This window comes from Saccopteryx bilineata, chromosome 7 (genome assembly GCF_036850765.1).
Source record: "Saccopteryx bilineata isolate mSacBil1 chromosome 7, mSacBil1_pri_phased_curated, whole genome shotgun sequence".
In the NCBI taxonomy this organism is placed as follows: domain Eukaryota; kingdom Metazoa; phylum Chordata; class Mammalia; order Chiroptera; family Emballonuridae; genus Saccopteryx; species Saccopteryx bilineata.
Window position 1 is genome coordinate 73,147,094 of NC_089496.1, and position 15,979 is coordinate 73,163,072.

At 46.1% G+C, this 15,979-nt stretch overlaps 1 protein-coding gene across 4 annotated transcripts in view; it reads right to left on the reverse strand.

The window, feature by feature from the left end:
* Positions 1 to 2,109: 2,109 nt before the first annotated feature.
* Positions 2,110 to 15,979, reverse strand: part of MTHFS (methenyltetrahydrofolate synthetase) — a 38,191-nt gene continuing 24,321 nt past the window's right edge. For all 4 annotated transcript variants that reach the window (XM_066240603.1, XM_066240602.1, XM_066240605.1 and 1 more), the window contains exon 3: positions 2,110 to 2,561. In XM_066240603.1, the coding sequence (XP_066096700.1) occupies positions 2,332 to 2,561 (230 nt within the window). In that variant the 3' untranslated portion in view covers positions 2,110 to 2,331. The remainder of the gene's footprint in view (positions 2,562 to 15,979) is intronic.

Consider the following 15,979-nt stretch of genomic DNA (forward strand, 5'->3'; position numbering starts at 1 on the left):
GCGATACACACACGGGTCCAGTCATTCCTTCAGCAGGAATTCACTGCCTATTTGTTTTGTGCTGGGGTCTGTGGTGGGTACTGGGGAAAACCATAAATGTGGCAGAGAATTTGCCTTTGTGGGACCTGTGAACTAGTGGAGAAAGTAGCATATAAACATACAATTAAAATGCAAGGTGATTCACTGAATTTCCAATGATCTCTGAAAGAAGAAAACTGGCCCCAGGAAGTGAGCTTTCCATGAAGCCACCTATGCCTACAGGTTTATCCATCTCTTAGCAGGGCTTTGTGATTGACGAGTGCTGCTCTCACTGGTGTCTGGTAAGTGCACTAAGCTTTACGGTTCCTTCCTAGTCCAGTTAAGTGCGGACCGCAGACCAGGCAGCAACCACGGACACACGCTGCCTGACGCACTGCCAACAGCCCAGTACCAAGAAGCATTCTGTGCAGATCTCGCTGTTTCCCTTCTCCTGGACGGTCCCCTACCTTGAGCCCCTCATCGTGGTGCCTCATTTAAGGGTTCCGGGCCTTGTCCTCAGCCTCTGCCTGAGCCATGATCAGAGTTCCAGGGTCCTCATCACCTGCATCATCAGGGTTGTTCTTTTCTCCTTTCCCATATCCTCTGCACAATGAGCACTGCCCACGAGTGGACATTAGAGAACAGTCCCCTTTCCAGGAGAGACCCTGCAGCCCCTCACTTTCCAGAATCTCGGCACCTGGGTGTTCCAGGCAGTTGACTCTGCATTCTGCCTGCACTTGGGAAGCTGGGAGTGGTTTTCTATGCTCCCCTTTGGAGGTTCAATGGTAAACAAGTGAGTTCAATGGTACTAAAGCTTACAGACCTGCAGCAGCTCCAGAATTTTACTGTTTAACCAGTTCAGACCAATAGCCAGTCAGCTATATGAACGCTCCCCTGAACCTCATGGTTGAAGCTACACTTCAGATTTTTAACCAGCATGGTAATATGATTGTATAGCTTATAGAAACTGTTCCCCTCTCAGTTCTCACTGTACATACTATACTGTCAAAGCCCAGTTTTAGGTCAACTGACATTTTTAAAGTGTTTTTACTTTTGTGCATAAAACATCAAATCATAAACTATTATCCAAAGAATATGGATCCATGTTTAAATTAAAATACTCTGAGGCCCTGGCCGGTTGGCTCAGGGGTAGAGCATCGGCCTGGCGTGCGGGGGACCCGGGTTCGATTCCTGGCCAGGGCACATAGAAGAAGCGCCCATTTGCTTCTCCACCCTCACCCCCTCCTTCCTCTCTGTCTCTCTCTTCCCCTCCCGCAGCCAGGGCTCCATTGGAGCGGAGATGGCCCGGGCGCTGGGGATGGCTCCTTGGCCTCTGCCCCAGGCGCTAGAGTGGCTCTGGTTGCGGCAGAGCGACGCCCCGGAGGGGCAGAGCATCACCCCCTGGTGGGCAGAGCATTGCCCCCTGGTGGGCGTGCCGGGTGGATCCCGGTCGGGCACATGCGGGAGTCTATCTGACTGTCTCTCCCCGTTTCCAGCTTCAGAAAAATACAAAATAAATAAATAAATAAATGAAATACTCTGAATGTATTCAATTAACTCATCCAAAAAAAATTTCTCAAACACCCACTATATGTCTAGGTATCCACTAAAGTAGTGGTTCTCAACCTGTGGGTCGCGACCCCAGCAGGGTCACCTAAAGCCATCAGAAAATACATAATGCATATCAGGTATTTACATTCCAAATTATAACTGTAGCAAAATTACAGTTATGAAGTAGCCACCAAAATTATTTTTTGGTTTGGGGTCACCGCAACATGAGGAACTGTATTGCGGGGTCACGGCATTAGAAAGGTTGAGAACCACTGCACTAAAGTGTAAGAATAATATCTTGAGGAACTTTGAACATAAAGCAAACACTAACAAATCAATTAATAATCACTGAGTCTCCACATACCTGCCAGAGACTGACCAGGCCCATGAAAGGATTAAATGGAAATGTCCGCTCCAGATGAGTTCACCTTCCTCTCATACTCTGAGTCAGAGCACAGTTCCTCATAAATATTTAACTTAAACTAAAAAGCAGAAAGGTCAACTTGTCACGTTCACACCAGGAAATTAAACTCAAATTCCTATGGTGATAGCCTTCGTTTTAATTAATGTTCTACTATTCACAAGTCTATTAATTTTTAAAGATGGTTTTATGTTAGGTATTTTATAATTACACTAAAAACAATGCAGCTTGTATTCCCATTAGTGTGCAATTTCAACTAATTTCTGGCAAGGGAAAATTCACGTATTCTGTGGCACGTATTTCTTGGGTACAAAATTATTATCTGGCTGTAGTCGCAGGATTTAAGATGCTGAGGAATCTTCATAAAGGACTTCATCTACCTTCATGTCATTTTCATCCACTGGGACCTGGAGGCAAATCTGTTCCTTGAAAGCCAAGGCGATGGTGTAGGGTTTCGCATGCTGGTGCTCACAGCGCTGCAGGTAGGTGTCATAGTAGCCCCTGCCCCTCCCCAGCCGGTTGCCTTCTTTATCAAACCCAAGACCTGGCAGGAAGATGAGATCCAGTCCCCCTGTGGAAAGAGAAACACATGTACAAGGGTTAACGGTTTCTGAATGAGACTGACCACTCTGAAGCCTGGGTTTTGTTTTGTAATGACCTCTATCTAGTCTTTCTCTGATTTCTAAGGAAACATGTGATTGGTCTAGAAAACCCAAAAAAGCACAGGGTAGAAAAAAAAGGTAATAAAAATGACAGGGCAACTCTGTAAGCCCATCCTCTAACTCGCCAGTTCTGCATGTGTATGTATGTGCACAGAAATGCCAGATTCCAGCCCAGCCACATCCAGCTCAGGAGACTCTCCAAGGACAGGGACTAAGGACTGTTTTCCTCTCTTTTTTTAAGCATCCAGGTGATTCCACACCTGCCAGGTTGGGAGCTAGTGTCCTGGGATCATGACAAGTGGGGGAGTAGGACAGGATCAGAAAGAAACCAGACGGGAGGACAGAGTATTCTCAGAGTCAGTGAGCAGGAACAGGGAGACCCGGTAAGAGGACGCCGCCTCCTTCTCCATTTCCCCTCCCCATGAAGAGGCAAAGCCAGGTGGCCAGGCTTCCCCGGATTCACATGACAGCAGGCTTTGATCTGCTTGGGAACATTCCAAAAGTACAAGATTGAGGTCCCATAACCAGTCCTCTGGCTGGAACCCTGCCAGGGAACACAGGGACCAGAGCTGGCCATTGCATCATCAGGACAGAGTGGACTGCCAGGGCTGAGAGTGGAAGGCTACAAAAACCTGACTACTGGCCCTGGCTGGCTGGCTCAGCAGTAGAGCATTGGCCCAGCGTGTGGAAGTCCCAGGTTCGATTCCTGGTCAGGGCACACAGGAGAAGCACCCATCTGCTTCTCCACCCCTTACCCTTCTCCTTTCTCTCTGTTTCTCTCTTCCCTTCCCACAGCCAAGGCTCCATGGGAGCAAAGTTGGCCCAGACACTGAGGATGGCTCTATGGCCTCCACCTCAGGTGCTAGAATGGCTCTAGTTGCAGTGGAGCAAAAGCCCAGAGGGGCAGAGCATCACCCCCTGGTGGGCATGCTGGGTGGATCCTGGTTGGGCACATGCGGGCGTCTGTCTGCCGACCTCCACCCCCGCTTCTCACTTTGGAAAAATACAAAAGAAAACAAACCTAACTACTGTAAGGTGTGGGGGTGTCCCATGAGGAAGGCAATGAAGTTCACAAGATGGAGAGCCTCCATGGATTGGGGAGGCCCAGGAAATGGTCCTCTAGCCTCTGGCAAACAGCACGATGTAACCCAAGAGCCACAGCACATGTTCACCCCAGGAGTCTGCACTCTCACCTTCTTGTACCAGGTGTTGGCCTCCTGAAGGCCATCCTGGGGCTCCTGGGTGACCCAGGTTAGCCATGGACTCACCACTCACACAGCATTGCTAGCAAGGACACAGAGGGTTGGGAGCCATGAGTTTCCTGGAACAGGATGTTCCGAGTAGAGATGGCCCCCGCTCCCAGCAGCTGTCCTGACTACCATAGAACTGTGAGTTAAACTCAGCTTCTCTCTGGCTCCCAGCACACATCTGTCAACCCCTGCTGGACAAAACCCAGCAGAGCATGTCTCAGGTCACAGCCATGACCTTATGTAAACCTGCTGTCTATTCCAACCCCAACTTGCTAAAAGGTCCTGGTCACTGGCCTCGCCCTTCCCTCCCTGTCCCTATCCTGATCATCTCTCCCTCTCGGGATTCACAATGGCTGGGCACTCCTGTCCTCTTTTGGCTGCAGAGCACATGCAGCTCTGTTTCCTGGGCTTCCTACCTCCTTCGAGTGTGGCAAGGTGGTCTGCAAGGTCCTGGGGAGAGCAGTGTTGAAGGTCAGTTACCATGAAATATACGTGTCATATCCATCCCAAAGCAAGGCAGCAGTCTCTGCCAATGGCTCAAAAGCAAGAGAGTCAAGAAGTACTAGAGACTTCAGCAGAAGGAAAGCCATTCTGGCTGGTGGTCAGGGAAGGAGTCATGGCGAACTGTGATTTGACCTGGGTTTCTAAGGATGTGTCTAAGTTGGGTCTGAGTATATGTAAGAAACCACAGGAAAGGTGGGGGAGGTGCAGACTGGTGAGATGGGAGTAGTACGGCAGAAGGATCAAGCTGAGGAGTGGCAGAAAATACGAGGTCGTTAGATAGAGGCATGGATAGTTGGAAGTTAAAGAGATTCCCTACAGCTCAATAGCAAATAATAATAATAATAACAACTCAATTTTAAAAATAGACAAAGGATTTAAACAGACATTTCTCTAAAAAACAAATATAAAAACAAAAGTAGCCAACAGCTACTTTAAAATATGCCCAACATCAGTAATCGTTAAGAAAATGTAACTCAGTACCTCAATATGTTAGGGTATCCATTAAAAAAAAGAATATAATAAACGTTGGCAAGGGCACAGAGAAACTGGAACCCTTGCATATTGTTGCTGGGAATACAAAAAGGTGCAGCCACTACAGAAAACAGTATTGAACTTCCTCAAAAAATCAGAACTAGAACTACCAACAAGCCCACTTCATATTTATCCAAAAGAACAGAAATCAGGGTCTTTAAGAGATAATTTGCACAGCTATGTTAATAGCAGTATTACTCACAATAGCCAAGAAATGGAAACACCCTAAATGTCCATGAACAGAATAAAGGAATACACAAAATGTGCTACATATAATGGAATATTATTCATCCATGAAAAAGAAGGGAAATTATGCCATATGGCACACCACGGAAGAAGCTTGAGCACAGTGGGTTAAGTGAAATAAGCCAACTGCACGAATCCACTTACATGAGGAATCTAAAGTAGCCAAACTCACAGAGAACAGAATAGTGGTTGCCAGGGGCTGGGGGAGGAAGCAATGGAAATTGCTGTTCACTAGGTATAAGTTTCACTTGTCCAAGATGAAAACGTACGTTAGAGTTCTGCTGTGCAACACTGTGCTTACAGCTCACAGCACTGTGCTGTACTCTTTTGAATATGGTAAGATGGTAGATCCATGTTATGTGTTATTAACTACAATTTTTCTTCAAAGGCAGATACCAAAAGGAAAGCCAAGAGAACAGTTAGGATCTGTACCAGTCAATTCACAAGGAAGAGAAGGTAGAATTTCAGAACATCCATCTGTGTGCAGCTGGGAGAACAAAAAGAAGGAAACCGAAGAGTACGAAATAATGTTCTCAGATCCCGAGTTGGAACTGATCCTGTTCCTTCTACTCCTATTACTCCTGCATTTTGATTACAGCCTCCCTGAAGTCTGCCGTGTACTGCAGCTGATTGTTTATGTGTCTGTCTGCCCCACCAGACAGGACATTTCCTTGAGGGACACAGAATTTCCAAGTCATCCTTCATGCTTGAATTTTAACAGCATTTGTGGTCAAAGAAACCCTGAAAGACGAGTATATTACCTGCAGAGTGGATCAATCCTAGTATGACATCCCTTGCTTTACTAACTCCAAGGTACATGGGTTTGGATCAGGAGGCAACATTGTGGGACAAGAAAATAACAGAGGCATTACCTTGTATGGCTGCCCGTTCAAGTGAGCTCTACTACTGTTAGGCAAGAAAGAGAATGACTTTGGGATTCTCAGGTGACAAAAGGCTCTGCAATGGCCCTTCACAGGCAGGGGTCCTGACACCCGATCTGGGGTGTTGCTGTCGAACCCCAACCCACAGGACTGCAATAGCTGCTCCCACCAACCGGGATTCAGGTCTTTAGAATCCCCTCCTCTGTGGTCTCCTCCTGCTGTTTGGTGAATGTACATATTTTCCTGAAACACATAGTGTATCCCTTAATGACTTCATCCATTTGTGGTCATCCCTGAAGTTCTTCCTATGCCACCACCATCACCACATGCATATCCCCCCTCCCAACGCACACAAACCTGGGGCTCTGCACACTTTCCCTCCCCAAAGGCAATGGACCAACAGGGCTTGAAAATCACAGCAGTCTTAACAAGCTCCCCTTGCACACTCTGGTTCCATCCAGGGCCATCCCCACTAACAGAGGTTGACCCATGACCCACTGGAAAAACACTGCAAAGTCAAAACTCAGCTGGGGACTGGAGAAAAACCCTGGGCCATGCATATATTGTTTATACGCCTCTAGCATGGTTCCATTTTCAAGTCACCAAAGGCTTGTTAAGAGAGGATGTTGATGCAAGCACCACATGCAGGAGCCCGCCTGGTTTTGTTCAATCCTGTGCACATTTGCTTCCAGCACAGGCCAGGGGCCCCGCTGTGTCAGGACTCTCCGCAAGCCCTGGACCGCTCTGCAGAGTCAGTTTGTTGGGTGCTTTTCCCCAGGCTCTGCTGGCCTTCCCACACGCTCTGCATTCCAAAACTGCCAAGCAAACCCTCCAAAAACTCGCCCAGCCCTCCATACTGCTTGCTCAAACATGCTGCCTTTTCATCTGGTGCCGGCCCTGGAACGCCAGTGCCCTCTGGTGGCCACCCAGTGTGGTGGGCCTGAGGCTATTTCTGAGGGGCAATTCCTTCTCATTGGCAAGAAGCAGCCACAGTGCCCACTTCACAACGCTGGTCCTGACAATGACTTAGATAATGCCTGCAACCTCTCCACAGTGCTCAGATTACCCCTTTCATGATCATTCCATTTCTTAGGATAGCTTTTCTTTTTTAATAAAGAAATGTCAGGCATTATATCTTGAGCCAGGTGGCAAGAAAGGGGGATGGAGCATCTTCAGTCCTTCAAGCAGGTTTTTAAACTTAATTTATTGGGGTGACATTGGTTCACAAAACCATACAGGTTTCAAGTGTACAATTCAGTGAAACACCACCTGCCCACCGCACCATGTGCCCTCCACCCCAAAGGCTCTTTCTGTCCCCATCTCCCCCCTCTGCCCACCTCTACCTACCCCACCCTCTCCCCTCTAGCTATTACCACACTGTTGTCAGGGTCTATGTGTTATGTGTGTATGTTTTTTGTCTAATCCCTTCACCTTCTTTCATCCATCCCCCACCCCTGCCCCTCTGACAGCTGTCTGTCTCTTCCATGTGTCCACGCCTCTGTTTCTGTCTTGCTCGTCAGTTCATTTTGTTCATTAGATTGCACACATAAGTGAGATCAGATGTCACTTGTCTTTCTCTGACTGGCTTATTCCACTTGGTTTAAGCCAGAGTTTTCACAGCCATCACTTACGTGTTCTCTCAGCTCCAGGGTTGGGAAGAAACCCAGGAGCAATGATGAAATACAACAGGAAAAGGAAAGCTTTCTGTGAAGGACCGGGGGGGGGGGGGGGGGGGCAGGCTCCGCAGCCACGGGGTCTCTGTCCCGTGCCGTGATTCCGCCAGGTCGTGTGAATGCAGCCACGGACAACACATTACCCACTGTGTATGGCTGGGTGCCAATAAAACTGTATCACAAAACAGGTGGTGGGCCAGATTTGGCCCATGGATACAGGGCGCCAACCTTGTCACAGAATATAAGGAGACAGTTTCAGGAAGAGAAGAGTAGAAATAGTGTCTAAAGTTGGCAGTAAGTACAAGCAAGGTAAGGACAGCATAGTATTAGATTTGGCAACAAAGGAATCACCAGGGTAAGAATAATTTAAGTGGGAGATGGGGACAGATGATGAGCTGCAGGATCTTCACTGACCAAAAAAAAAAAAAGCATAGGAACTAGACCCTGAAAGAGAACAAGGAAAGAGGATACTAGAAATGCTTTATTTATTCCTGAGACTGAAAGCACTATGCTAGGCACCAAAGATTCAGCTTACCTCCATAAGACACCCTTTAAACCTGCCTGAGGCCACAGCCAGGCCCCGGCACCTCTTAGATGCCCGAAACTCAGACCTCTGTCCAGGGCTCCTCAGAACACAGTGGGCAGAGTCGCGGTGGTCCCGGCCCCACCCTGGGGAGAAGCCAGGAGGACGAGCGCCACCACAGCCCCGAGTGGGCAGCACTGTCTAACTCTCTCCCTTTCACCACGTGCCGGTCACAGACGCCGACTCTGCTTCTCCTTCCTCTTCATCCTCCCTCGGGGTTCACGGCTGTGTCTCCCACAGACTCCTCTCTAGGAACGCCATGACCTGGTGCGTCCTCCCCAATGACTGCCGTGCACTACAGCCAGCATTCTCGTCTCCACGGGTCACTCTGAACACACCCTTCCTCCTGAAGTCCAACTGCTATCCCCCCACCCCAGGCACTGCTGGTCTCAGCTGATCCTAAAATGCACCTTTATCATGATGCCTGTTGCTCACAATCTCTTAAAGGGAGTATCCAAGTTCTTGAACTGGGTATGCAGGGCCCGCCGCAATCTCACCCCAGTCCCGTCTTCAACATCATCTCACAGCATACTCAGTAATCCCTGTTAAACACACCAACCCCAGGATTGCCTGCCTGCCAGTCCTTGCTTCTGCTATGCTGTTCTCCATGCCTGCGAGGTCCTTCTAATCTTTTAATTACCTTGTCTAATCCTAACAGTCACAATATAACCTCAGTAAACCTCCATCTCATCCTCCCTGCCCCTGCAATTTGCTGTGAGCGCTCTTAGGGGATGCTGAGAAGGCCCACCACTCATTGAGGAGGAGGAATCTTTTCCCCTGCCTTCTGGGAACATAGCTGTGGTCTTCCCCCAGAGATACTGAGCTCATTCTATTTACTACAAAAGAAAGAATGAGTAAAAACAGAGTGTCTTTTGACCATATTTATCTTAATTTCCTGGCTACATCCACATAGTTACCTGTTCAGACCATCCATGCAACACCTAACTCTTATCCACAGTCCAGCTTCTGAAAGAGGAGGGCACAGAAAATGACATATGGTGGTGGCCACACTGTGCCAGGCACTATGCTACACCCTGGGGTCAGGAGGATGAATAAATCGGCCGGTCAGCACATCTGTCTGGCGAGGCTGGAGAGCAGGGGTTCTCATCCCCATTTCACAGATGAGGAAACAGATGCTCAGTGCTCAGAGAAGTCAAATTAGTCCTTATAGGCATTCAGCACATAACAGATAAGCTGAGTGCTTGCTGCCAGGTGGATAGTGACTCAACAGGACACACTGCTCCTATTGCTAAAAGGTGCAGAGTGGGATCGGGCAAAGGGATGGAGAAAACGTGACAAGGGCAAGTGCATCAGAGGTAGCAGAGAGGAGGGGTTGAGTGTGCAAGCTCCTGAACAGGCTGCAGGGTCTGAATCCCAGCACTAACACGTATCAGCTATGAAGCATCAGTCACAATTGCCTCTGTCTATCATCTAAAACAGGGGTCTCAAACTCAACTCAGCATGTGGGCCGCAGAGCAAGATTACAGCCGTTCGGCGGGCCGCACTAGGTCTACAAAAGGCAACTGTTACGCAACACTTTTCAGTGTCACAAAACGACCAGAAACTGTAGTTCGTGGATTAGTCTGTGGGCCGCACAAAATTGTTCGGCGGGCTGCATGCGGCCCGCGGGCCGCGAGTTTGAGACCTCTGATCTAAAATGAGTAAGCTTACTGTGCTGTGAAGAGTCTCTAAGCTATTAATAACAAATGTTAATGTAATCAATTGTAACTGCATTCACACTCCTTAGGACATGCGGCTGATTACACACAGGTACTTCCATCAACATGTTTCTAAAACATGAAGAAGCTGAAATCCTAAAATAAAACACAGAACTAATAACTCATGGTACCTCTGGTGGAAGAACTCTCAAAAATCAATACCGTGTGCTTTAAACTCACTGTTGCCTTAGAAAGAGCAGAAAGAAGCACAACTTCCTTGAATCATTTTTCCTGGTAAAACAATAGAGAGCATACAAGGTAATAAACAAAACCATTTATGTGATTACTATAATAAAATATTTCTGATTATCTATAAAAATTGGGTTTTTAAAAAATATATTTCCCTGCAAATCCATAATGCTTTTAATGTATATTCAACTAAACCACCTAATGTAGACAGCTAATTTTTAAAAAAAATTATACTGTAGCCTGACCAGTGGTGGCACGGTAGATAGAGCATTGACCCAGAATGCTGAGGTTCTTGGTTCAAAAGCCCAAGGTCACTGGCTTGAGCACAAGATCACTGACACAATCCCAATGTCGCTGGCTTGAGCAAGGGAGTCACTGGCTCGGCTTATGCCCCCTGGTGAAGGCATATATGAGAAGCCATCAATGAACAACTAAAGTGAAGCAGCTATGAGTTGATGCTTCTCACTCTCTATCCTCTCTCTCTCTCTCTCTCTATTCCTGTGTCTCTCTCTCTAAAAAGAAAAAAGAAAAAAATTATAGTGTAAAGGCATCTTCCCCCTTTCTGCTATGTTTGGCTGCAACATATTTTGGATGTTTGGGAATACCCATGCAGAATCGTAAAAATAATCTATTATAGACACAACTACCATGAAATTGATTGCTTCTGTATTGTTACAAAATCCTTTCTTTTAAAAGAGATTGTACTATTCCCATCAAAACACAGGGACTGTATTTGTCACAAGAGCACTAGGGACAAGTACCCAGTATCATGCAGTATCCTCACGTATGACAGGGTATTCCACTAATCAGCTGATAGGTATTCAGAATATAAGACAATCTCTACATACCTTATATTTAAAACCTAAATGTTTTTGAGTTCAAGGCTATTGCTCAACCCTGTGAACACACACTGCGTGTTTGGATGAAAGAAGTAGGAGATAACAGGAATTTAGACTCTTCTAGGTAATGCTGAAAGCAAAGAAATACAAACAGTGAATGAGCTGCCGAGGCTCTCACCAACAACACCCTCCTGCCGCTTCACCCAGATCCTAGGAAGATACCAAACAGCGACAGGACTGAAGTCGGACTAAGATGGATAATAAAGACCAATCGCCCTTTTACCTTTAATACTGGGAACCCTAGAAGACCAGTTCAGGAGGGATCCAAAAGAAACTGAAACAGTGGCTGGCTCTGCTGAAAGGAACTGAGGAGTAGGAGAGCTTAGATAAGAAGGATACTTTATACTTTTACTTCATCCTTTTGTCTGGTTTGAATTTTTTACCATGTGCATCTATAACCACAACATTTTTTAAAACCCTTTTAAAATATCTTCTAGCACACAAAGGACGAGAGCCTTGGAGGCCGTACAACACTGGGCATACAGGCTTCCAGAGGCAGCAGGGGTCTGAGCCCGTAACTACAACTTACTAGCTAAGAAACATTAATCAAGCTACTGACTCTCCCCTAAAATTTGGTTTCTTCCTCTTAGATGAAATAATAGTACTACCTATTTTAATACAGTGACTAAATAAATAAATAGAGGTATGTAAAAACTCTAGTAAGTGTTTGATAAATGCTAGCTGTTATTATGCTTAGGAATACAAATACTTGTTTTCTTTCTGTTGATTCTAAAATATTTCTTTTTGACTAATCGAAAAAATCCTAACACTAACATTCCAGCAGAGTTCTTATACAGGTTTTCTATTAGCCCAAATCAGGAGGGATGGGTGTAACTCTCTGCTGCTACCTGCTATCAGCTAGAAATGTCCAGGCCAAAGATGTCCACAAGAGGCTGCTGCCTTGAAGAGAGCAGATGGCCAGGACGACCCTGACATACACACTCTCTGAAGGCCAGGTGTCATGGAAAGGACTCCCCTCTTACAAATGGCCTTTCTCTTTACAACAGCTCCTCTGAGTAGAGTCTGTTTACACACTAAGGAAAATGAAATCACTCTTTTATAGTCCCTTTCAGCCCTTAAAAGCGATATGCCAGACCCTGTGCTAATGCACTTTGCAGGCAGGACATTGTTTAATCTCCCCTTCAGTTATATGAGACAGATATTATTATCCCTTTTTCTCAAATAGGAAAACCAAGGCTCAAAGAGGTGATGTAATTTGCCCAAAGTCATACAGCTAGTAAATGTCAGAGCTGGAATGTGAACTCAATTTCCTAGCTCTCATGAAGTGTAGAAGCTCTTTGTTTCTGCCTGGAGAGGTAAAGCAGACAAAGAACATTCTACTTACCAGCCTGGGTGTGTGGTGGGGTGGCGGTCAGTCAAATGAGGCACACCCTGTATCAGTCAGATCAGAGCCACAGTGAGGGACAGTTGGCACATTCAAACTGGGGAAGTGAGAACACTTCAATATGGAATGATTCAGAAGGAGGTCAGGACTGGGAGAAAGCAGCAGAGATGGTTCAGTCCCCAGGACAGTAACTCTTAGGAGTCTTGATCACCGCAGACCTGAAGGTGCAAGTGTGTGTGGTGGGGGAGCATAGTTACAGGTACTAGAGGGGCTGCCTGATGGGTGTGGCTCTTGGGGAGGGGCAGCAGGGAATTAACACCTCCACACCTTCCCCAGGGAGGAGGACTGTCATTAGGACAGTGACCTTCACGCACTCACAAGAAAAGGGCAGTGGATCTGAGGGACCACATGAAAGGATCCAGCAAAAGGTTTCCATGTGGCCCTCAGTGGTAACCTCAGGTTTGGGGACTTGGGCTTACTTTTTATTTCTTCTTTACACCTCTCTGTATTTCTTGAGTATATTTTGTCTTTACAATCAGAACAAATCTATTTTCCTTTGGAAAAAAATATTTTTTGGAATATTCAGAAAAATTTCCAGTCTTCTTTTAGATGTACTTCAGACGTGTTAGCTATTTTCTTGTGTGTTTTTCATTATATTGTAAGGCTAGCACGGTGCATAGAAAATAACTCCAAAATTGTTAAATTATTAAAAGCCAGTAGAAAATGATCATTTGATTTTCATTATTTTCTTAACCATCATCATCCCCATGAACAAGGAAGACAGTTGTCTCCTATATGAAAGACAGCACGTTAGGTGCCAAGGACCAGAAGGGAAGTGAGGGTTCTGATCCCTGCCCACGGGAATCTGGGTAACTACGGCCTGCGGACCAAACCCAGCCCGCTGCCTGCTTCTACGGATAGAGCTGCCGTGGAGCAGAGCCACGGGGGTCTGGGTAACTACGGCCTGCGGACCACACCCAGCCCACTGCCTGCTTCTATGGATGGAGCTGCCGTGGAGCAGAGCCACGCCCGGCTTCCCACGGAAACAGCAGAGCTGGACTGTTGCAACAGGTCGTGTGCATGGTGCACAAAGTCCCAAATATTATCTGGCCCTTTACAGAAAAAGTTTGCTGAGCCCAGCGTTACAGCCTCTCCCATAGGTTAAAAAAAGAACAAGAAAAACCATACTTCAGCTTATTCTATGTTAGCAGATACTGACCAAAATAATTGAAAAAAAAAAAAAGAATTAAAACTGTCTTTATTGCAGATATACAAAAATGCTTTGCAGAAAACAAGACCTCTAGCAGCAGCTTTACCCAAATAGTATTTTCTAAATGTTACATTTGCTTTGGGTCAGAGCTTTCTTTCATTGCTATTGATATTCAATGGACCCTTAAAACTGAGAAGACATTACAGAACTTCCTATGATTTTTCAAGAACTTTGGGCTACCTTTGGTTGTCTGATTTTTCTTGTCTAACTGTAAACTAAATGAATGGAACTCTTCAATTTCTCAGACCTCTTTAGAATCAAAGCTTATTAATTCTGAGAATTTTAAGGGCAATTCCTTGTATATCTGTGTGACACAATCAACCACTAAATTAAGCCAGTCACAAAAAGAGATATAGTATATGATTCCACTTACATGAAGTCTCTAAAATAGTAAAATTCATAGAAACAGAGTAGAATGGTGGTTGCCAAGGCTGGGGGAGGGACGCAGGGGAGTTGTTTATGGATACAGAGGCCCAGTTGTGCCAGGTGAGAAGTCCTGGAGATAGAACTATTTCACAGCAACGTGAATGTACTTAACACTACTGAACTATCCACTGAAAGATGACTAAGATGATAAATTCTGTTATAAACAAACAAAAAAAGCAAGGCTTTGGGGTACATTCAGTTGAGTCTGGCTGGCAGCCATTGCGCTTATGAAAGAAAAGAATAACTCAGTTGTAAGCATGGCCCCGGATGGAGGTTGCTGGGTGGATCCCGGTCAGGGCACATGCAGGAGTCTGTCTCTCTCTCCCCTCCTCTCACTTGGAAAAGAAGAAAAAATAAAGAAAAAGAAAATAAATGCCTGGTGTACTCTTGAGAGCAGCAAAGAAGTTCCTTTAGATACAGAAACATGTGGGTGCTTCTGGAGCTATTTCTATTTTCCTCACACTTTGGTAGATGAGCTCTCAGAGTCATTACGGTAAATAATTATAGCAAGGCGTGATTCCCAAGCCTTAACAGCTTGGCAAATTGGAAAACTTCTCCTTGCCTTCCCCCATTTGTTTTCCCAAGGCTTGTTAAACAAGCACTTGAAAGTCCTGCCGACTTTCTGGTTCAGCACATTTACCTAAAATAAAATTCCATGGCACATTATATTTCTTCTGCTTGCTCTCTTCTTCGCCCTAGGAGGAGTCGTCACTTGGCTCCTATGAGCCTGTGCCATCTAGAACAAATTCTATTACTGCAAGCCAGAGATAAAGTAGCCTATTACTTTGAAATAATAGCACCTGGGTGTTATATAATGGCCGTTACTAATGCATTCCAAGTGTTTTATTCACTCCAACGACCCTTGTTATCTGCTTCAGTAACTCTTCTAGTGTGGGACACACTTGCTCTTGAAACCCTTAATGTTCCCTAAAACCTGCTAGAGCACCTTCATAGGAAAAAGGAAGCAGAAACAAAAAATCCTGAAGATTTGCAGCTCAATCAAAATTCAATGGAATCAGCCTAACCAGGCGGTGGCACAGTAGACAGAGTATTAGACTGGGACACAGAAGACCCAGGTTCGAAACCCAGAAGTCACCGGCTTGAGTGTGGGCTCATTTGGCTTGAGCATGGGCTCACGAGCTTGAGCGCAGGGTCACTGGGGCTTGAGCGTGGGATCATAGACATAACCCTATGGTCGCTAGCTTAAGCGCGGGCTCATCAGCTTGAGCACCAGCTCACCAGCTTAAGCCCAAAGTCGCTGGCTTAAGCAAGGGGCCACTCACTCTGCTGTAGCCCCCCACCCCCAGTCAAGGCACATATGAGAAAGCAATCAATGAACAACTAAGGTGCTGCAACAAAGAAATTATGTTTCTCATCTTTCTCCTTCCTGTCTGTACCTCTCTCTGTCTCCGTCTCTCTCACTAAAAAAAATAAAATAAAAATTCTATGGAATCAAATTAATAAGTAGCCATCTTTAACAACTCACTATATGTCCTGACCAGGCAGTGACACAGTGGATAGAGCATTGGCCTGGGACACAGTGGACCCAAGTTCAAAACTCCAAGGTCACCAGCTTGAGCACGGGCTCATCTGGCTCGAGCGCGGGGTCACTGGCTTAAGCCCAAAGGTTGCTGGCTTGAGCAAGGAGTCACTTGTTCAGCTGGACCCCCCCCCCAGTCAAGGCACATATGAGAAAGCAATCAATGAACTAAGGTGCCGCAATAAAGAATTGATGTTTCTCATCTTTTTCCCTTCCTGTCTGTCCCTAGCTATCCCTCTCTCTGTCTCTGTTCCTCTCTCTTGCTAAAAAAA